Source organism: Thalassophryne amazonica, chromosome 23 (assembly GCF_902500255.1).
Source record: "Thalassophryne amazonica chromosome 23, fThaAma1.1, whole genome shotgun sequence".
Lineage (NCBI taxonomy): Eukaryota > Metazoa > Chordata > Actinopteri > Batrachoidiformes > Batrachoididae > Thalassophryne > Thalassophryne amazonica.
In genome coordinates this window covers 26,216,357-26,240,084 of record NC_047125.1, presented here as the reverse complement: position 1 = coordinate 26,240,084, position 23,728 = coordinate 26,216,357, and the positions used below count along the sequence as shown (strand labels likewise).

The following is a 23,728-nucleotide window of genomic DNA, read 5'->3' as shown; positions in this document are numbered from 1 at the left end:
TGAGGAGTAGGAGGTGAAGCTAGAGTAAATGCATTAATTAGATTAGAATGATTGGACTTCGTTTAAAACTTTCTGTACTGTGAATTCATATAATATATAATAGCAGTTAGCTGTAGCTTCAGCTCAGTGTTTTTGCAGTTTATCGGTTGAGCATTAACAGTTAACATTTCAGCTTGCGGGTTGGCGGCCATCGAAGCTAACTTTTATGCTAGCTGTGCTCATCGCTGTATATATCCACATTCCGCTGGAGTTACGCAGGCTTTGACCTGTAACGTGGGCCTTTGTGAAGGCAGAAGAGGCACTGCTATGGGATGATTTTCAGAGGAAGTGGGTAAAAAACAGACTTGATGAGGTAATTACACGGAAGAGATTATGAGAAGCCAAAGAGCCTTTTTATGGTTTAATCAATCCGTGTAAGGAAGGATGGAGTGTGTTTGTTTGTGAAAGGGATACTACGCTAATGTGTACATTTGAGAGCCAATCATAGACTCTCTGGAGATGGTGTGCTGTGGACCTCTGAAATGAGAGACCTCGATGGCTCCATGGGGTACATGTGCATGTGTATTTGTGGATACTTATAAGGTTACGGGGTCTCCATAGGTCATTTGTGCACACTTGCATATCATGTGTCTATCTTTTCCAGACACTGAGTAAGATCGTAGATAGATGACGGAGGCGTAAGGCCATATCGGCAAACCTTGGTATTGATTGATTCCAATTCTGTTGATAACTAATGTATTATTATTATTTCTTTGTTTTGATATTCTGACCCCTAGTCCTAACTGCACCAGGTTCATCATGGCAATCTGGAATTAAACATTTTGAAGCAGATTTACCTAATTCCATTAAGCCATAGACAAAAAGGCATTTGCAATGGCAACAGATATCGTCACTCCCTCGTAAATAGACCAAGGTGATTGCCCAAGTTTTATGCAAATAAGCATTATAGAAACTGTTAGACTACCTTTCAAAAGGCTAAACAGAACATGGAGCGTATGATAGCCATTTGCTAAGGAAGCAACATGGCACTATCAAGAGCAAATGGTCAAGAAAGCCAACATGGGACTTTCATGAGGACAATGCCCCAAGTCACAAGTTAGTGTTTGGTATTTGGCTCCAAAATAGTTAAGCATCTATCATACTCTTGCGATTGGGGATTGTCTATGCCAAGGGGATCCAAAAATTACAGTTAACTTAGAAGATGCGCAGGTGTGAAAGAGGCAATCCACACATAGTCTCACACCCTTCAAGAGTATTGTGGTTAGCCTATGCAACAGCGGTTAGCCAACAGCTTTTTTAGCTCCCCCTCATAGATTGATAGAGTCTTCCATGAACCACACAACCACACGAAGGGCCGTCTTGGGTCCGATTGACTTCTAATTAAGAGTGTTGAGAGGGTGCTTCATCATTGCAATAATGATTTTGCCGTTCTATATGAGGGAGCTGGTTCCCACATATACGAAACATCCAGGTGAGTGTTGCTTTCATGAAAATAATGCCTGTTGGCGTACATTCATATGAAATGTGCCTTGCTTCCATATATGTGTGGGTGTAACACCATGTTCAACGTTTTCAGCACTAGTGCTGGAGAAATTTATTCCATCGAGATGGGCCATTACACATGTCATTCCATTATCAGATCATTAGGCCCATCAGGGGCCCGCAAGGGACCCAGCTTCCATCCCCTCACTTCATAATGATGAGGTTTAATGTCTAGCATATGCACTGTTGACATAACAGCTGAATCTCGCGCCGTTATCTCGCCACTATGGATGTTTTCTGTGAGAGTGATGCCATAATATAAAGAAGGACAGGGAAAGGAAGGTCAAATTTAGACATCAAGGATAATACAGGAGAATAATCACTAGAACGGCCACCGTTTCATCAAGCTAATATCGGTGACTCAGGTGTAATCAAAACAGATAAACTATAATTTTTGCAGTTGTGGTGTTCCTATTCTAGATCATACACTGGAAGCGCTACGTCACAGGATGCTACATGTCAAAAGCACGCCGACATTGTTGCACGGTAACTTCGTTGACATGTCATTGGCATGTTGTTCAAGACAAATATTTACATTTTTTTTCTGTTGTACAATTACCAGAATGCATTGAGAGCAGTTGGGTATATATTTGCCAGTGAGTCCAAATCAATGGGTTTTTATATTTATGGACTCGAGCGTTCAGTTTTTTCCATTTTCTGACTATGTGGCATCAAAGTTTCCGGTGCATATTTTGTTGTACGTAGTAGTATACAAAACCCTGCTTCGCTTGTAATGGAGGGGATTTTACACATGACACCCAAACCATATTTAACGGTAAAGGTAGATAAAAATTTATTTATTTTTTGTGCAATATAACCCCTTTAAATGTTGAGAATACACACAGATTTTCTAGAAAACACAAAAGCAGCTTTAGAACACCTCACTGGCCCCGGTATCAATCTTCCGCCCTCCTTGGTGCGAGGACGTATACCATCCATGCACACCCACTCGTCAGCCCAGAGGGTCTCCCATTTCGAGCACGAGGCCCCAGTCGGCCCCCGCTCTGTATGGCAGGGGGGTCACAGAGCGCCACACATCATCTGTATTCCTGAAAGTTATTGGCCCTCTCGGCTTACAAAGCAGATCAAGTTGCTGTACGAATGTCGGATTCTCCCTCGTGGTACGAGCAGCCAGTCCAAGTCCGAAGATGATCTGTTCAGACAGGAAAGTTTACTCCGGCCAACTTTCGCATGCGGGTGTCAGAGTTGCACTCGGAGCCACTGACACAGTCGTATGTAAGCCGTATTGACAAGCGGCTTATGATTATGAAGTCGAGTAGTGGGGATTAGCGATGCCTTTAAAAAGTACTGCACATGCATCACCATATCATGACATAGTGATTAAAATATCCAAGCTCATGTCGGGGTGATCTGTTTAATCTACGTCCTTCACGTAAGTAAGCGCGGGAAGATGGTTGTGAAGCAGTTCATGCATTTATTCTCTTGAGAGAGCGAGAGAGGGGGAACAAAAAGGGGGGAAGGGGGTGGGGGAGATGTGCCCTCTAGATTTGATGAGGAGAATTCAGCATTTGTTTTTGTAGCTGTCTGCTTGGAATGAGATACTAACAGGGCCTGATGAAGTTATTGTTTCAGGGTCTGCTGGGTCAAATCAAAAGTGACACATTTTTTCTTTTTTCTTTTTTGCCAATTGTGGATGCAGGGAAGAGCTGGCTAGGGGGTGGAGGAGGCAGGGTGGGGTGGGTGACCAGGAAACAAAGGTTGGGATCTGCATGACGAGCAATCACAGAGGTTAATAACAGCGGCAGATGTGGTAGGAGAAGGGGGCAAGTGCATAGTTAACTCGTGAAATGACCTTTATGGGTGCGATAGTTGGCCTTTTAAAATTAAAAACAGGGATTTACATATTCCTCTGCCTTTGCATGCATATCTTTAAAGTTTTCAACCAACTGGTCATAGGTTTTGAAGCTCAAATGGTGCTGCTTGATGTGTAGGCAATTTTGCAGTGCTCGGCAACTGGATGAATAAATACAGACTACGCGCATCTATCTTGAAGCTACCAAGTTCGCTAAGGCTAACAGGATAGGTCAACGGAATTTAAATGATTAATTCAGGAAGATTTTGTGGCAATGGCTATCGTTACGTAGCCGTACGAATAATACAAAATTCTGTTCTATTGGGGAGGTGATGGTCTAGTGGATAAGTGGTGGAATTGAGACCAGAGGATCCTCAGTTCAAATCCCTACTGGACTGGAAAATCACTAAGGATCTGTGAGCGAGGTCCTTAATCCTCAGGTTGCTCCCAGTGTGGAGTTGTGCACCTTGGATGGCAGCACCCTGATATCGGTGTGTGTGTGAGAGAGAGAATGTGAGGCATCATTGTAAAGCGCTTTGAGCTTTTGATTCAGTCCATTTGCCATTTATTCCTCTGTAGCACTTCTGATTGGTCAATTTAGGTCACTAAATTATTACTATGCATCTTTAGTTGTTTTCTATCCATATATACAGCTCAAATTAGCTTTACGATCTTGAACACTTTCTGTGGATCCAAAATATTTGTATCGTTTTTTTCTTACTTTACAACAGTCATTTAATACCTGACGTTGAAGAAAAAAACAAAAAACCTAACAGGATTGGGACAATTGTCATAATTTTGCTTATGTACACCACCAGGATGGATTTGAAATTAAACAAATCCAAATGTGCTTGGATATATTTTCTTATCACTTTGCATGGTGGAGGTTTGGGTGTGGATGGCGTTAGAGGAGGGCAAGAGGTGGCAGTGATCCAGCTGCTCGTGACGAGAGCTGTAATTAAAGTTTGCGCAGAGACGGTAACGGTCAAGCTTCCGTAAGCAGGCACTCCAGACTGAAGTAAGTTTTAAACCCCATATCCTGTCAGACGCATACATCTCTATCTTCAGCAGCAGAGAGAATTATCTTCATGAGAAGTAAATGTTTCTCTTTATTCCTTCTACGGCACCTCTACTAAAGCCGTCCGTCCTTAATACATTTAAAGACCTGTGGTATTTTCTTATAAATTCCACAGGGGAACATGAAACACTCAACCGTGTGCAGCGCTCCTCAAATTTGTCACAAAGCTGAATAAAAATAGCTGCAGTTAATGAAGCGATTATGCCAGAAAATATGCAAGACTTGAAGCAAGCCAAACTAAAAAGGTACATATATTTCATAGTTATGCCAAATCTCAAAATACCTTATTCTGGCAATGGAAGAGCCTCCAAGGACACTCCGGTCATTTCTTACTTTTTTCCTGATGTGTCTTCACTATTTCCCTGGAAGCAGCGAGCTGCTTGTGATACAATTACCATGATAATCTCATTGCTAAATTAGCTTGATGAGTTCAGGGATATTGCCTTGGAATGGTTTGAGGTTTATGCTTTACTCTAATGCTCACCGATATGCGTCGTGGAAGGTCTTTAAGTGTGACAAACTGGTATGTGAAGATCATGGTTGCTCAAGAATGTGACCTAGCACACAGTTTGATGGCAAAATGTGCCAGACTTGCACCATGTGCCAAATGGTAATGTTGACCAAAGTTTGTCAAAGGTTGAGGTTCGAAAAATACATTTTTTTTAAACAACATAAAAATCCCCCAGGGTTTAAAACAAGACCAAGACACAATGACAGAACATCTAGGTTCATCTTGTACACCCTCTAACATTTTCCAAGGTATGGTCAAGGTTTCTAACCGTAACCTTTTGGGATGCATATTTGAGAAAGTAAGGAAATGGTTTTATTTAAAGGATAGACAGCTATGAATCATTTTATCTAACAAGAATTGTAATGCAACTACAACTCTTTGTGAAGTGCCTCAAGGTTCCATTCTTGGATCATCTCTTTTTTGATTTACATTGATAATCCACCAAATTTCTACGCTGCAGTTATACCTCAACCTTTTTGCAGATGATACAAATCTTTCTATCCAAAGCTATCAAAGTGTTAAAAAAAAACTGAGAATGGTTTCTACTGAACAAATTGTCAATATATGCACCATGCAATTAGGAACATTAATTTTACTACAATTTTGTGGATATTAATTGATTGATTTTTGTTCTCCATCTAAAAGACAATGAAATTTATTGGTAGAATTTGAAGTATTTCACATTTACCCAGTGAATCTGATGTTCTGTCATTTTATTTTAGTTTAAAGTGTTCATGTAAAATATAGAGGCAAATACCTTCTTTTCCAACTAACTGCGTACACAACAAAAGTTTTTTGTATTAATTACTCATCACAATTGTGACACATCACTCTAGTTTTCTTTTTGACTGGTGTCAACACATTACATATTTGTATATTACATATAAAATTCTCTTTCCACCCTTCATGTTTCCTTTACAATCTTTATCATGACTGATGTAATAGTTACAATTATATTTTAGAATTAATCGCTGTGTTTGTTTTTTTGTTTGTTTTTTTATACAATTTTTTTGTGAATCATTGAGGTCAATATAAAGACAAGTGTTTGTATCAATCTTTATCTCTTCTGCATGCTATTTATTTAGATTGATCACTTTTCCTTTTGTCCTGTTTTAAGAAAAAGTTTATCCCAGTATGCACTGCTAGCAGGCAGCTTTAAAAATATTTTGATTTTCTGATTGAAAACACAACAATAGCATTATCTCCAGGTAAAGTATCAGTTGATAGCTAAGCGCTAACTAGCATTAGCATGAGTATCGTAGCCCATGTATCTTGATATGCATGGTATCATTTTATGAGGGAGAGTTGCGCACTGTAAGTCAAAACGTGCATGTACCATTTTCCCATCAAGTGGCTCTTAATGGGGAAAATTGTGCAGGCATGTGTTTTATGAATATAAATTAGTTTTCTTTAAACGGAAGCACTTCTGCTCCCTTCGGCAATGCTCCAACACTCCATCCCTCATTGCCAACTGCGCCACTTCAATTGCCTGCTTCTACTCCGTTCACGTCGTCTCTGTGTTTCTGGTCCTGAGCCGCTATATTTAACTGTGTCGTTTTTCTTGTTGGTTTTATTGAGCCTGTCACCCCCCTCGCCGCATCCCTCCCTCCGAGCCTTTTGCTCCTCTCTCTTTGACATTCTATCCACGCGCTGGCTCGCTCCTTCGCTGTCCTACTAGTCTGTCATCTCCTCTTATTCCTGTCATCTCTCGTGTCCCCAATCTCTCACTCCCTGTCCAACCTCCTCTTTTTGTTATTGTCTTTCTTTCATACATTCTGCAGACAGTTCAGGAGCCTCCCAGTGTCCGGTGGGCAGCAACGATCGAACCATCGGTGTCGTCTCAGCCCTGAACAGCCACAGTAGTAGCGTCGTTTAAATGAATTCAGAAGCTATAAGATGCGATCACGACTTGTGCTTTTATTGCGTGTCGTCGCTCTCTGTAATTCAGCCTGGCACGATTACAATGCATTCTTTGTGTTTGTAATGTGCAGAGACTGCAGAGGGAGGTCTCCAGAGAGACTGACAAGCCTCTGTTCGATCAACAGTAGGCGGGAGTCCTATAGTTCGTATTGATTACCTGTCAGCTACAGGAGGGGCGGTGCGTCCTGGTGTGCATTATAAATGTAAAAATAACCGCTTGTTACTGCGGCAACACAAAACTCTGCGACACACCGGGCTATTACTGCAATGATTCAGAAAGGAAATCGAACCCTGAGCGTTTCTCGTTGTTCTGTGACGCCTGCCATATCTTCAGACATGAGGCCACCCAGAGTAATTCAACTAGAAGCCAGGAGAGAAGGAATGATTGCAAATGATGCCTTCAGAGATTATGAAGACCAAATTCTTTACCTATATGGGCTATTTCAGTCAAGTCAGGTACACTGAGCAAGAGATCGAGCCAAAATAGCACTGCAGAGAAGAGGGATAGGTACTGCATTCATGGACTCCCTGGAATGTCAATCCACTCTGGTTTGACCCAGAAAAAAGTAGGTCAAGGTCAACACCCTCTGAATTCAAGCAACTGATGAATTGATGAATTTTAGATTTCATATCTGCAGTGTTGTTGTTCCGTGATGTTTGGCCTAGGCCTTAAAGTGCCTGAAGCCCTATTTTTCCAGGCCTTGACATTGGATGCCTTCAGCCTTGGCCTTATTTCAAGAAAATTCAATGCATGTGGAATTTTGTACATTTTAAATAGAATTGAGGTACCTAAACAGTCTATAAAATACAGAATACTACTTTTAATGGAAACAACTGTGATTCTTCAAATTACTTTTAAAATACAAAAGTCCAGGTTTGTCTCCATTTTGCGTTAACTTCTCTTTTTGTATGATCCATTTAATTTTTTTTTTACCCCATTGTTTGTGCCTGAACCTGGGCCTGTGCCTTGATATTTCGAGTCATGGCCTTGAAAGGGTCAAAATCTTGGCCTGTACCTTAGATGGCGGGGTGGGTGGGTGGGTCAAAATCTTGGCCTGGGTCTTTAGTGGTCAAAGCCTTGGCCTGTGTCTGAGGGGGGAAAGTCAAAGTCTGTGCCTGGATCTTCGGGGTCTAAGCCTTGGTCTGGGTGTTAGGGAATCAAACAATTGGCCTGGCCCTTGGATGTGTGTGTGTCAAAGTCTTGTTCTAGGCCTTGGTGGTCAAAGCCTTGACCAGTATCTTGTGGGTTGAAAGCCTTGGCCTGTGTCTGAGGGGAAAGGTCAAAGTCTGTGCCTGGATCTTGGTGGTCAAAGCCTTGGCCCGGCCCTTGGGTGTGTGTGTGTCAAAGTCTTGTTCTAGGCCTTCCTGGTCAACACCTTAACATTCCCTTGTGAATTCAGAGCCTTGGCTGGGTGTTGGGGGTCAAAACTTTAGCTTAGGCTTTGAAGGTTGGCCTTGATTAAAACACTGATATATTAAGTCTGTGGCAACTTAATGTCAAGTAATGACACCAAAACGGCTGTTTTTTTACCCATCAGCCATAATTTTACCCAGAAAAAAAAACAGGTCAAGGTTTGTGTACAGCAGATATGTCCGTGTCATATCACATCATATGGACAAAACAAAGCTGCTTTTCAATTGATTTGGTGCCTCAAGTTCACCAGGTGTATACCGTGTTTGTCCTCATTGGGGTTTTTTTTTTTATTTATTTGGCGAGTAACACAAAGACAGCATTTATTGTTTGTGTGTTATCTGGCGACAATGGATTCATTCATGAAAACATTGGAAACATTCCTACATAACTGTCTCAGCAATGACAAATTTGTTTGCATCTCACTTTTCTCCGTGACCCCCCTTTTTTTTTTAATAAAATGAGAAAATGGTTGTCGCAGACGAGCTGTCGCTAATTACTAGCTGAGTTGAACGGAGCCAGGAGAAGGCTGAGCTTTGGTCATGCACAGAGTGCTTGTTGGAGGCCGTGCAACGATAGCTCTATGTTTGCAGAAGGTAGGTGTAGCGGAGGCAATGAACAGCTGCTTGCTACTGTGCTCTCACCTAGCCTAGCCTCCTATCCTCGCGCCATGTGGTAAACTCGGAGGAGAGCTTGTTAAGTGGCGGTAAAAGGGGATTGGAAGAATAATCCAAACATTTGGCTGTCCAGGTGGACGGAATATGAAAGCTGAAGACAGAAGTATTTTTATTAGCATTATTACGCCTCTTTCTACTCCTGTAATCTTAGCGTGCATGCATATGGTAGCAAGTAGTTACTGTCAGAAATGTGCTGTGTGAGCTTCAAAAAGCTTTAAAACCATAAGCCACGTCACTTTTTTCCATTTAGATTTTTTGCTTTGTTGCAGAGCATATGCTGAAATTATTAAATCCCCTAGATCCACTCATCAACGCTCAAATCCCACACTGACAAATCAAAAACAGGAGCTTTAGGCTTTTTGGCAAACTCAGATTCTATTGAGTTACTCCTTGAGTTGTTTCTACTTTATATTTGGTGTCCAGCTGTCAATATATGCTAGAAGGCCAATCGACTGACAACTTTTGTCAGAGTAAAAGCCAAAATTTAAGGTTCGAGGAACCCGCTGCACAGACTGAAGACACAATCTTGTCTTGTCAAGGATACAGAAAAGCTTTATTTCGCTTTAATTGATCTCAAGAGCACAGTTTTCTTCTTTGGGCTGCTCTCACACTTATTACAGTGGATCTGATAGAGGGAATTGGCACAAGTGTTACACCAGATGCCCTTCCTGATAACACCAGGTCTACTGGGAGAAATGAGATCGCAGCTCTTAGTATTCCCAAGCAGTCTCCTGGCAAAATACCGATCAGGATGCACATGGCTTCCCTTCTGAGATCTGACAGAATCAGGAGGGCTCAGAGGCAACAGGGCTCCAGTGGATTACAAATGCACTGTAATTCTTATATGATTTTTCATTTTGGGGCAGCCACGACTGCTACTTGAGGTAGTCACCCGCCAAACTGATTAACCAGGGAATTAAGGCCTTGGTAAGATGGATGGAAGACATCTTAAAGTTGTGGTTGCTGAGCTTCCTGTAACATCTAGAACAACATTCACTGTCAAACATCATTGGTTTGGGCTTTGTCAAGTAGTAAGACAAAACAAATATGAATGCCCCCATGGAGGTCGCAAAATTGGATTTTTTTTAAGGATTCCATATAGGTCTTCATTTTGTGTTGGCCACTGATGGTCAACCAGAGTGACCAACAGACCCGGATTTACCTGTCTGATCAGTGACATTGATGCTTGATGGCACTTTACAACAATGGCAACTCTGGAAAAATTGTAGTCTTTATTGATTAAAAAATTATGTAGGCCACTGTGATGTGGAAAGGCTTCAATGCTGCGGAACATCCATGTAGCTTTGACTCAAGAAAATCTCTCTCAACTCTGTGGGTGGTTTTTTAATCCTCGTGAGTGGATTTGAACTCAAGGTGAAGTTTAAGATCATGTTTGAGATTTAAGATAATAAAGCTTTTCAACCTACCATCCCTGGTTCTCAAGACCAGGCACCTAAGTGGCTCTACTATTCTTTTTGTAGATATTTAGATATACTTTAGTATACACTAGTAGAGTTCTACATTAGAATTGGAATGTATAATAGAAGATATACCTTACTGATTTTCTTGTGGTGGTGTTGCATGATGCCCTGTGGAATTTCCTTGGTTCCCAATTGGTGACCACCCAGGTAGACCACACCAGTGGCCACATGCATAATCTCCCATAACTTGTCATCATGAATGGGTGGGAAGACTACTGAGGAATAGTGAGACATCTAGATCATACTTAGAGGTAAGAAGAAGTAGTAAGTCCTATAAAGGACGTAAGGCCCATCGGGCTGGTGCTTATCCCTGGATATGATCGCTTTAAGGGGATGAGAGTCTATGACTCCTGCTGAATTAGAAGACCACTCAACCTCAAGTTACTTCCACAGTCAATAAGTTGTCAGTCATATATGGGGCGGGGATGCTTATCCTTGGACACTGACACTGCAGCTTGCATTGGATGTGAGTCTATCGGTGCATTGACACTTGCAGGAATTTGATCCCCGCACTGGCACGTAATTTAGTGTACCAGTGAGTAAACTCATAAACCGCCTGTGACCTGTGCGCGGCTGCATTTCTGGCATGCAAAAATCTCGTGCCACTAGTGTGAACATTGTACAACCTATTGGCAAACCTATTGCGCGCACAGTTTATGCATCGTTTATGACGCGTTTACTCATTGGCATGCAAGGTTCCGTGCCAGTGCGGGGATCAAATTCCTGCAAGTGTCAAGGTGCGTACCGTTTAATGACACGCATTGGCACAACACATTACGTGGCAGCGCGGAGCCAAAATTCGTGCGGGTGTCAAGGTGCATTATGACTCCTTCTGTACAGGACACCAGTTCACTGCAGGTTAGTTCCAAACAAGGCCGGTACTCAAAGTTGGGTAGACTGCGTCAATGCAAGTGAAGCGTCTTGCTCAAGGACACATTTGGAATAAAACTCTGGTCTACATGTCGGCAGTCCAACTATCATCTAAAAGAGCAAAAAGCTTAAACTGGAATTCTGGGATTGAAACTCATCCGAGTCTCCTTCAGTAACCAGTTGGGTCATTACAGATGTACCCAAGGTTGATCCAGTGCATAACTACAAATGGTATGAAATCCTTCACAGGTCTGCTGAATGACTAGTGCAGGTTTAAAAAAAAGGGAACTCTAGTTTCCATTTTCTTCTACAAAGAATGAGAAGAAAGCAAATGAGACACAAACTTTAAGAAGAGTGAAGCAAAAGGAAGGGGTGGGCGGCGGGGAGCGTGGTGGTGGGCGACGGCATGCTGACAGTTGATTATGAAGCGTTCCTGAGTTATCTTCACTGCACAAGGCTTTCTTTGGTAATTAAGGCTGTTTTTTTTTATTTTACTCCTCAGACTTTGTGCTGGTTTGGCTAGAACACTATGAATTAATTGCATTTGACAAAAGAGATGACGTGCGAAATGCAGCATGCAGCATGAAGTTAAGGTCGTGAGGGAGCGCAGAGCCTTGAGGTCCTTGATGGCAGTGGAGAGAACCGAGACTTTTGCAGGGAATCAGCGGGACTCAGGAGACAGGCGATTGGATTTAATCGGATGCCGCCCTGTCTCAGATACGGGATCGCAGATACGGGATCGGAGATCCCGTATCTGCGTGTAGATCAAGTGACACTGTCTAGAGTGAGAGACGGAGAGTGATAGTGTGACGGTGAACTGGGATGAGATTTTTTTTTTTTTTTAATTCACTCCAGCTGTGACTGTGCCATTTCCAGGCCATTTCATGGTACAAAACCATGAAATAACACAGCAAACTGTCTTTTTATTCTGGTGGCGGAAGCGTTTCTTTGCAGCCGCTTTTCTACCGATGAGTGAGCATGTTGAAATGGCAACTCTTTCCGCACACACGGCTATCAGATGTGGCCATAATCGTGCCGGAAGCTGAAATGAGCCAACGAGCATTGTAAGAGAGCAACGGGCGCGAAGCTCACCAAAAGGAGGCTAAAAGCCCGTCTCAGATGTATTCGCTGTTTATTCTTTGCAGCCCTGATCTGAGAGATTATCTGAGACGAAGTGGTGGTCATGAATAGTGCAGCTGGACCAATGCCTGACCTTGAAATTTTGTTTTGAGCCCGCGGTCCAGCGCTCAGCGAGAGACCTCGATTGCTTTCGATTAGGGAAGCAGGAACTTGCGCCAGACCATTAAACACTGAACATTAAACCTGGTTCTAAAGCTCGGAGACCTGCCGTCGTAGTATTCCACACTCGCTGCATTCATGTAGCTGACATTCACGTTTGAGCTTCACGTAGAGTTCAAAAGCTCCATGGGGAGAGATTTCATGCAATGACTGGTTTGGGAGCTTTATCTTCGTCCTCGCTCATCTGCTACAGAGCACAACTACGGGAGGTTGATTCTTGGCAGGCATTTATAATCTTTTGTCTATATATTAACAGCTGTAGAGAATTATATCTTTATAATCTCAACCATCTTTTGAGGAATCTGTCTCAAATTTGGCACAGTGATCCTCTGTGGTCCAGGCTTGTGTAAACTCAGTTTTCTGCATAATCCTACCATCGACCTAAAACTGACCTTTGTCATCATTTTTGCTGTTTTTATCCCATAACTCCAGAACATTCAGTCATAGATAGTCCAAACTATCACACCCGTCGCTATGGGCGGGCCCTAGGGGGGCAGTGCCCGCCCACTGATATGCTTGGGCCCGCCCACCCAAGCCAGATCACAGTCACAGATCTCAAATAAATCAATAGATAAATAAAATCCTAATTTCATTTTATTGTACTTGATTTGGGTTAAAACGGCCAGTGTTGCATAATCACCAAGACATTAAATATATTAAAACCGTGTGAGTTTGTTGGAAAGTTTGTCTACGTATGTAATCGCGTCAGTGTTGCCTAGCAACAAGTTACCGCGTTTATGGGGGGAAATGAAGTGAGTTTTTGCCAGCAGACAGCAGCTAGTTTTTGTGCTTTCCTAAATGTGGATATACGTAACTGGTTTAAAACCCCAACATCGGTAACTTCGGATAAACCAACACATGATGTCGTTGGCAAAGAAAACCCTGGACCCATTTCTACCTCCGTGGATCCTGTACTGACACAGGGTGGACGAAAGAGAGGACAGCATTGGCACTCTACTCAAAGTAGGTCCAAATTTTTATTGTGTGTGTGTGCGTGTGTGTGTCAGAGGCGATTTTGCTAAGACTGCACGGGAAACTCAGCTTCCCCTAAAATGTCAAAAAATAAGTGATCAAATATACGTATACTGTTGTGTGTACATGTCATTGACTAAATATGCGCTACAACGCGCTCAACTTTTGTTCAGAATCAGCTTCTTATTACTGGTAACGACGCGGCTTTCCTCTCACTCAAACCCGCAGCTTCACAGCGCTTTAAACAGTGTGGACGCTGATCACAGACTTCAATAGCGACACAAAGACTGCAGCGAAACGAGACGAGCCATTGGATAAATGCTGGGCTTTGTCCCGCCCATCGGACGCTCGGCGTGTCTGGGGGTCTATGGGGCAGTGGGCTGGCCCGGACGCTCATCTTCTGCATGATGATTGGATGATCTGTCTGAGGCTGAATCCCTTTTTGATTGACAGCGAAATCAGCGAATCAGCGATCTTTTGGTGTAAACATCCGTGGGAGCATTTGTTTTTATTTTCATTCTGTTCTGAGTTGAACCGGAGACTTTCCTAATCCTCTTAGCGGCATTTTCTTTGTTAAAAACGACTAGCGACAAATCGAGCTTCTATTTCTGGTGTTTTTTTTTTTGTAGCTGTTTGTGTTTGGAGACTGACTTCTATCACTCTTTCTGACTTCTATCGCAGTTTCTGTCCCTACCGAGCAGCGGGTGCTGCTGAGCTCCTCCACCGTCACAAAGCACTCACAGGCGGACACACTTCACACTAGCCTCGCGCCTATTCCCAGCTAGCGAGTTAGCTAGGTAGCTGCACATAATGGCAGACAATTTGAATGTTGTGGACCGGATTTTGGCGAAGCCATTTAATAGTCTTCCTTAAGAAGAAAAACTTAAACAGCAGGGCAGATCAACTCCTCAGATTAATTTGGTGCAAAAGGTGGAGAAAAGTAACAGGTCTTTTCAGCTGTCCTGGTATGACAAAGTGACTATTGCAAAGTACTATTGCTACCCCTCTGTTGGTTGCTTTTAAATGCACCCGCCGTGGTGTTTTTTTGTTTGTTTAGTTCGACATGCTGCGTGTGATCTAATACGTTATTTGTACTTGTGTGTGTGTGCGTGCGAACATGCGCGTGCGTTTGTTTGTGTGTGTGAGTGAGAGAGAGACAGAGTGCTGGTTCGGTCATGGTTAATGTGATGATTCTTGTGGGGGATTAGGGCTGCGTGAATAGTAAAAATAAGCTATTAATAGTGGTGCCCACCTGGTGGATTTCATAAGCCCCCCTTAAGACTGAGATCTGGCGACGGGACTGCAAACTATACCTTTTTGGAATCTTTATGATCAGACAATGTGGTATAGTGTTCAACATGAATGGAGCACTTTTAAATTTGGACCCCTGTGTAATTCTTTATTGACCCCTGTAGCTCATTAGAGGTCAGCTCCAGGACGTCTCCATATCTGAAAATAAACATTAGTTCATTTAGAATGTGTGTGCCAAATTTCATGCTTTTTATCACAAACTGAATCATTGTTATGGAAATTTTAGCTAAGCTGCACCACTACTGGGGTTAAAATAAACCCTCTGTCTATTTTGAGAACACTGAAATGTTCACGGTGTCTATTCTTCTTCATTCCTCCAACTCATCAGCCTTTGAGGTCTAGAGAAGCTGGGACAGAGCCTTTATGGTCTCAGTGATTCCTATCTTACTCTAATATTGCTAGACTTGGACCACTGACCTAAAGTCACCATGTTGAATGGTTGGTCTCCAAAGTAATGGGTGGACTAGGTGTACTTCTGAGGTTCCTTGGCTCCAGCTGGAATAACTTTGTTAGCAAACAGCAGTTACTTGATGACACTCAAGAGTGTGATCCATGGCACTGGGGATGTCCACCTTTCTCTTTGGTGCAGCAGATAAGTGGCTACCTTGAGCAGATGGGGATGACCCGCTGATCTTGTTGTGTTATTGCTAAGTAGGATGGTTCTATCAGGTAATGAATGTGTGCTTCTCGAACTGATTTGACCTGTTGGCCAGTTTTGAATGTAGTTCTAAAAAATCTTAAAGATTGCAAAGCAGGTTCACTGAGTAAGGTGTTGGGCTACCAATGACTAGACCTGGATTTCATTCTCCGTCACCCTACCTATCTGTGTCCTTGGACAGGACACTCCATCTGCATGGTCTCAGTCCATCCAGCTGTAAATTAGTGCTGGTCTTGACTGGGGAATTAACCTGTATCAAGGGGACTTCCATCCGCTTTCACGCTAGAATTTGCAGAGCCTGTCAGCTCCTATACAGGACTTAGGCGTTATTAAGACTCAGCGCTCCTGTTGTTCCCTCCTCGAATGGAGCTCCTACAAATTTGCACCATGCATTCACCTTGAGCAATGTTTTTTTTCTAGCTTTTTCTAATGTTCCCTGGCTGATGGCAACAGTCAGAGAACAAGATCATTAAAGTAAAGGAGGAAAAAAAAGTCCTTGAAATGACAGACCCATCTCAAGGAGGTGGGGAAGATCCGAGGACGCATCAGAGGAAGTTTGGGCTCAGATAAAGCTGATGAAAACTTTCTGGGTTCTGATTTGTTCCCCTTCATTGGGTTGATGTAATGGTTGCTGTTTTGGATTTAGTCAGTAGGCACAGAGCTGGCCAGAAATGTTCGCTCTGATCTGCCTCAGACACAGTAGGAGAAATGGGATACGGGCTTCAACATGAGACACTGTGACAACATGGTTCTACGCTGCAGCCCTCTTCGGGAAAAAAAAAAAAGCCATTGTCTCCAAAGACTAATTGAATTGGAGCAGAAGTAAAATACTCATTTGTGAATATTACTCTGAGCGACCATTAGTCTTAAAACCACACAAAAACATCAACGTAGAAGAGTCGGTTGGCCGCGATATTTTAGTCACACCAACGGGAGGTCAAGGACGTCGAGATTCTTCATGCTCATTGAATTTTACAGAAACGATGAATCGTTCAAAGATCAGGGGGCGGGGGACCCACAGGGCTGATTTTTCGTTCACTCTGGTCAAAAGCTCTGAAGCATGTGAAGACCCTCTGAGGCACAGAAGTAATAAAATCACCACAGTCGATGCCAAATCCCCATCGTGGTAATACAGCCTGGACCATTATGAGATGCCTTGAGATATTACAAGAGGAATGATCCAAGCTGTTTACCGCACACAGCATTATTCAAATTTAATAGAGAAGGGCACACAGAACAAGAACATTCAAAACATTTAAAGACGACAACACATCCCATTACCTGAATGGTGAAAACAATAAATGTTAAAGGGACCTCAGTTTATTACATGATGCTCAAAAAGGCATTCCAGATGATGGAGAACGAGCACTTTATTGGCAAATTTGGTGTTGGGTTATTTGGTTTGTTGGATTTAACCCTCTGAGTTTTGCTTTAGAGAAGGATTTGTTGAAGATTAGTTGTTTAGTGGAAGTTAGAACTTAGTTAGAACTTTATTTAGATTTGTCCAGAGAGGACAACACCTGTCCAAGTTCTTCCAGAAAGAGACATCCGGGTCAAACTGTGTTCAAACGTTAAGCTCGTTTATAACAGGGTTAGAACTGAGGGCTCTCGGAATTGATCACCAAAATTAAGAATCTTTGGGGGGTTTTTTGATAGGGGGGACGCGATGCCCCGTGAGAGAAGCCCTCAGTGATTAGTGTGGATGAGGTTTGGTTTGCTGTTAGGTGGTTAGATTCTGCTCGAGTTTCTCATCTGTTAAGTTTCCGCTTCCTTATCAAAGCAACAAATAGCCTTTAACCCTTTGAGCTCGGAAATGTCCGCTAAGCCTCTTCGTTAGGCTTCTTAGGTTTAAAACAAACACCCCACTGGTATTCGGCAAACGTTAAATTAGAAGATCTCGTCGACCGTCTTTGAAGGCTTAGAAATGCACGTTTTTCAGAATTCCTTTTGATTTTTCACATAATTGGCAAAATGTACTTATTATGAAGTGCCTTTATTTCTGTGGTATATTTCAAATTATTGATGGTGAAGTATGTATTTTGGGGGATTCAATGACAAATACATTGAGCTCTTGAGAACAGAAAACTCAATTTCTTTCTTAAAACTAGGTGTGTGTGTATGTATCTATAATTATATACGCTTGTAAGTCAAATTAAATAGTTATATTGGTCTGCTAATTTGTTGTACGTCAGAACATATGTAGCTATTATATATAGATCTCCAAAAGGATTTATCTTTTTGGTCTGTGGCTGCTTTTCTGTCAATTTTTTTGTAATTATTTTGTCAAACTTTTCCATTACAATTAAAGCCATACCTCGCTTCTTTGGCTCCGTGATGCTAACACTACCGTCAGCAGCGAAGCCATCCCATTTGAGGGTCAGGAATCCCCCACCCCCAACTCATCTCTGACATTGTCACAGAAAACACCATGGCATCTTGCTGTATTTTAACCCACATGGGTCAAAATTCGATGTTGTTTACAGATGAGTTGAATTTTGATCATACTGGGGGTATAAGATTGTGAAGCCTTTATTTGAATACTAAGGAACAAGATGACAGTGGTGCAGAAGAAACGCCTTTTTATGACTTGGTAAAAAAAAAATAAAATTGAAAGGCACTGCACCTTTAAGTAAAACATTCACTTTATTTTTGATTGGCGTTTATTTATCCTTCTTGCTGTCATGTCTAAATGACATGATGCGAAACTCATTTTAAGGCATAGAAGAAAGAGAATAACACATTCAGTTTCTAACTCAATTGCAGTTTCGGGGCATGCACAAATCACTCCTTAAGTGAGCCAGTCATTTTTTATTAAACCAGTTTTTCATTCAACTTTCATCTGCCATCTTTCCAAATGCTGATATGTGTGTAACTACCCTCGACAGAACTGAATTCCCCCAGCGCTGGAGGATGGCGAAAACAGATAAGTTTATAACAGCCTGCAATTGATGCAAGGGTTGTTTTGCTTGCATAAAATAAATATGCAAATGTTTCATTTATTTAATTTAGTCAGTTGTCTATTGCTTTTGGAGACCAATGACTATCATTCACAATGCAATGATAATCAACTAATTTGTAGGGGAATTGGGACCACCCCTTGCACCCCCAGAACTAAATTTAACTGACTTTTTAGGTTTTGTCAAAAACCCCAAAAAACAAAAATAGGCCTCAAGCTAGACATTCAAGATGGCACCCAGAATGGCTGCCAATTTATTTATTTTTTATTTAAACATTCAGCGACATATAAAAGACTTTAACTTTGCACGAGAAGAAGGTTTTAGGTCACGTCAATATATTTGTACCTTGATAATTTCATTCATGAGCTTTAAATTCAAAATGGCTGCCAAATTGTTTATTAAAATGCCCCACAATGCAACATGTCAACAAAATTTAAAAAACTAACATATTGTAGTGTCCATTTTGGACGCTATCTTGAATATCTGGTTTCAGGCCAGGTTAAGTTTTCAGAACATTCCAATTGTGTTTGGAGGTCATCTAACAGATATAAAAATGTCAATTTGGTTCAGTTCTGGGGTTGAAGTGCAAAGGTCCTAGCTCCCTTACTAAATGCAACTTTTATGCCAGTCTAATGTTACAATTGGCCTTAGTGGTTTGGTCATGCTGACAAAACCTTCATTATATGCACATTTTTGTCAATATTCAGTGTTTTTTTGGTCATTAAACAAAGCTGGTTCAGGATTTGTATTCAGCCATCAGGTGCTCTTGATTCAAGTCCATGTTTTTTTGTTTGTTTTTGTAAAAAAACCTGAGGATTTTATGACACTGTGATCTAGGGTCTGATCAAGTGCATTGGGGTGTGCCCAACTTATTTTTGTCATTTACAATACAGCAGTTATGGACATTTTTTGGTCATAATCTGACATAAACATGTCAAGGCATAGTGTGTCACCTGTTAATATCCTGCTCTTTTAATGAATTCTATTTGAGCTTTGTGACTACTTATGTAATACATGCTTTGCAATGTTTGTAGTACTTTGTTATAGAGTTGATGACCATTGAAAGAGGAATATTAATGATGAAGTTTTTTCTTATTCATATTTGTATTCTGAGCTGGAGTACACCAGGGAGCTGAAATAGTTTTATTAAGAACCCACAATCGAGTGCGATATTTTCTGGTGAGTTAATCTGGTCCAACGTATCACAGCAGCCACCAAAGCTCCCTGAGGTGAAGCAGTAAGTTGAAGTTTTGCCTTCTTACATTAATGTTTACTTGTCTTCCATTGAATGGTTGTTTTGAATTCAGTTTTGTTCTGTTCACATACATTGACAACCCATTTATGTAAAGCACACCTGAATTTTGTGACATATATACGCTGGTCTTTAGTGGAGGTTTTTGATCTTCCATGATTCAGTGTAATTTCTGCCAGCATTCCACCTGCATTGTGCCTGACCATACCTCATTTTAAACTGCAGTGTATTTTAGTGGTTTCATAAGGAAAACATGAGCAAAAGTCTGCATCCTCAAGGGCCACGCTTTTTCAAACTTACACAGCAGGTGCTGCCAAACAGTAGGCAGGTTGGTCGCAAAGTGTGAGTTGGGCACATGCCAGCCGATAAGAGCATCTGGTGGCTTGATAACATTAGTAAACTGGCTCCATCTGACAGATAATTAAACACTTTGTAATTAAATACTGTTATATAACAATACCAAATAGTTGACGCTCTAGAAACTTTGCCAAAAAGCAGGTATTGTACTGCGCAAAAGCTACGTTGACACTCAGGTTGATTATGACCCATTAGAACCGTCTTTCTGCTTTAATTTATTCCATCGTTTTGGAAGAATCAACCACCTTCAGCAGCGCAAACACACGGCACAAGACAAAGAGGTCGGGACATTCGGCACTCAAAGGGTTAAAGAGTCACTACTTTGATGGGATGGGACCACACATTGGGGGCGAAATATGGTGCCCGTGCTTGTGTGATGAATTCGACTTTCATCGCTGAACCAACAATTCATCAGTCCCTTTAACTTTTAATGAATTTCATGTGGGCGTTTTTTTTGTTTTCATGAATGATTAAATATAGTCATAATCAATGCAAAAGTCACATTCAGCCAACAAGACACAAGAAAGAAGCAAACGGATTCAATGATCTTTTTTTCAGGTTATTAAGGGGGGTTATGTTGGGTTATTTGGGGGTTATTTCGTAGAAGAGATGCAGCCCCAGTGTAAGGTGCTTTGGGTAAGGTCCCATTGAGATCGGCCAAACATGTTACATTTTCTACAGGCAGTACACCGAAAACTTGTGTGATTGTTCCGTGATCATCAAATGAGTATCAGCCAATTACGATTCCCACCACCTTTGGGCGGAGTCGAAGGGACCAGAAGGATTTCGGGTCAAGAGCTCAATTACATTCGCCCTTGTTGTATGGCACTGCACCTCCTCCAGAGTGGTGGTTAACGAAAGGTTAGGTGGCTAGATCATTAGTGGAGTTAAAGGGATTTTATTACCTTTGTCGAGTAGCCACTCGTCAACTACCCGACCGAGTCGGTATGGGATTCTTTGTCTAGCAATAGCCAGGCGCTCATTATCAAAGTTCCCTTTAAGAAATTTGGAGAAGACAAATTAAGAGAGGTTACAATCTGGAAGTTGAAAGGTTAGAGGTTAGAAGGGCAACATGGCAAACGTTTATCACGTTATGTTATATCAGCTTTTGTTAGGTCAGGAAGAACTTGATTTATCGGGCTGGTTTGTTTGGTTAGACAAGTTAACAGCATTCTAGTTACCTTGAGTTTAAAATGAGTTTTAAGTCAGTTAAACAGCTTTATGAATGATTTAGATAGGATTACACTTAGAAAAGAGACAATGTGATAACTAGTCTCAAAGAAAGAAAGAAAGAAAGGAAAAAAAAACAGTTGAGAAATGCATTAGCGGTAACAAAGTCACTTTAAGTGAAAATCAAATCACAAAACCAGCTGTCATTTAAGGGAGCAACAATACTAAACTGAGAATGAATGAGGCAGAATAAAGACATCTGTTATTTCACATAAGCACGAGATAATCACACAGTATTAAAAAAAACATTTCATGGTTGTTTCAAGGAAGACATTTCTCAATTCCCGTCATGCTCAAAAGTTTGTCGCCGAGCGGATTGGCAGCTCAAAGGTTTGACAACAGGATGACATGTTGCCTACGGGTCGTTGGTTTTTCTACCTGAAAATGATACCTCAGTAAAAGAAGCACCCGTCTCCCCCTCCCCAACCAAAAATACCCCCAACATAAAAGTATACAATGAAAGCGTCAGATATACATTTTCGGCACTTTGCAACGAAACCTGGTGACAAGCAACAGTTTATCGCACAAATGTGATAAATTGTTGCTCGTTATCATGTGTCGCTGCCATGATTTACAAATAAATATTTATTTACAAAAAATATTTGTAACATTTGTATTTATTTACAAATAAATATTACGTTTGACAAAACTTAGCAGTTTTTAATTTCGTAATTCATGCGAAAAGAAATTGCTAACTTTACATCAGGCATCGCTGCAATGATTTACAAATTTACATTGGGCGTTGCTGCCATGATTTACAAGTAAATGTTTATTTACAAAAAATTTGTAAATATCTGTAACATTTGTATTTATTTACAAATAACATTTGACAAAACTTAGCAATTTTTTCATTTCGCAGTTCATGCAAAATGAAAAATTGCTAACTTTACATTAGGCATCACTGCAATGATTTACAAGTTTACATCGGGTGTTGCTGCCATGATTTACAAATAAATATTTATTTACAAAAATATTAGTAAATATTTGTAACATTTGTATTTATTTACAAATGACATCTGAGAAAACTTAGCAATTTTTTCATTTCGCAGTTTGTGCGAAATGAAAAATTGCTAACTTTACATCAGGCGTCACTGCAATGATTTACAAGTTTACATCAGGCGTCGCTGCCATGACTTACAAATAAATATTTACCTTTGACAAAACGTAGCAGTTGTTTCATTTCTCACTAAAAGTGTGAAATGAAAAGAAAAAAAACTTACGTTTTGTCAAATGTAAATATTTATTTGTAAATCATTGCTTGCAATTTGATGTGGCAAGCGATAAAAATTAAATGCGAGTTGAAGATGCACTATATTTCATGTTTGACATGAAAAGTAATTGCAAACATGTTGGATGTCATCTGCTGCATTGCCTTGGTGCTGGTTACATTCTGCATTTTGTAGTCATTTTATGCTTGCTAGATTGGTTAAAATTACAATCCAACCACATTACGGTTGTGGGTACCATTTCCTTGATTTTGCTGGAAAACTGTGGGAAAAGTGATGGAGTACTTTTAATACCCAAAAAACACATTTCCATCACCTTTGATTCCAATGTCGTGCATATGAAGCTTTTTGGGGGTATAACTGAGCTTGACAAAGTTACTGGCATCATCTCCGCATGACAATCTGGCGCAGGGGGAGTTTGAAAGCCAGAGTTAAACCTGCCAGTGGAAAAAGCTCAGACTGTATTTTGCATGGACTTGCATGGTTTTGATTTTCCTCCCCTCCCTGTAGTGCACTCTGCTGCTGCAGTGATCAAAAATAGACCGCCTCTCAGTTTTGCAGTACCTAGTTCCACTCCCCAGGGGTCTCTCTACCCACGCCTGCCTGTGCAACAGTGCCTTACACCAGCTGAGGAGGTGTATCTGTATGCGAGAGTCTGCTGACACTGTATATGAATATGAACGAGTGTGTGTGTGTGTGTGTGTGTGTGGGGGGGGGGGGGGTAAGGGGAGGGGCTGCTGGAGGCTTCGGCGAAAAAGATGAAATCTGGAATGAAAAAAAAAATCAAGGAGGCATGACTGACTGATAGATGGAGGAGCGTATAAAAGACAAGACGGAGTTCCAAAGCAACGACCGGCTCGCTGTCGATCATATCTGTGTGGTCGATGACTCACAGGTACAGATCAGATCCGGGAGCTCAAGCAGTTAAATTGGACCTGGTTATTTTGATGTTTATTTCATGTGCAATTGCCCATAACAGCTCTATTCATCACCGACAATGATGACTAACCCATCAGGGGTCTAGAATTTGTCTCAGTCTGTGCACATTTTTATTTATTTATGTATTTATTATAAAAAAAAATGTCCCCATGTTTGCATGTGCTCTACCGGTGCAGAGCAACATTCTGGCACAGCTGTGCAGCAATTACAGAACGCCACATGCA

At 41.3% G+C, this 23,728-nt stretch overlaps 1 protein-coding gene across 3 annotated transcripts in view; it reads right to left on the bottom strand.

Moving 5' to 3' along the window:
• The window catches only part of LOC117505355 (neurexin-1-beta-like), a 513,547-nt gene that overhangs the window by 30,703 nt on the left and 459,116 nt on the right, over window positions 1–23,728 (bottom strand). For 2 of the 3 annotated variants that reach the window (XM_034164999.1, XM_034164997.1), the window contains exon 4: window positions 21,015–21,104. The exons of the other annotated variant lie outside the window; for it this stretch is intronic. In XM_034164999.1, coding sequence (XP_034020890.1) covers window positions 21,015–21,104 — 90 coding nt within the window. The remainder of the gene's footprint in view (window positions 1–21,014; window positions 21,105–23,728) is intronic. 3 annotated transcript variants of the gene reach the window in all.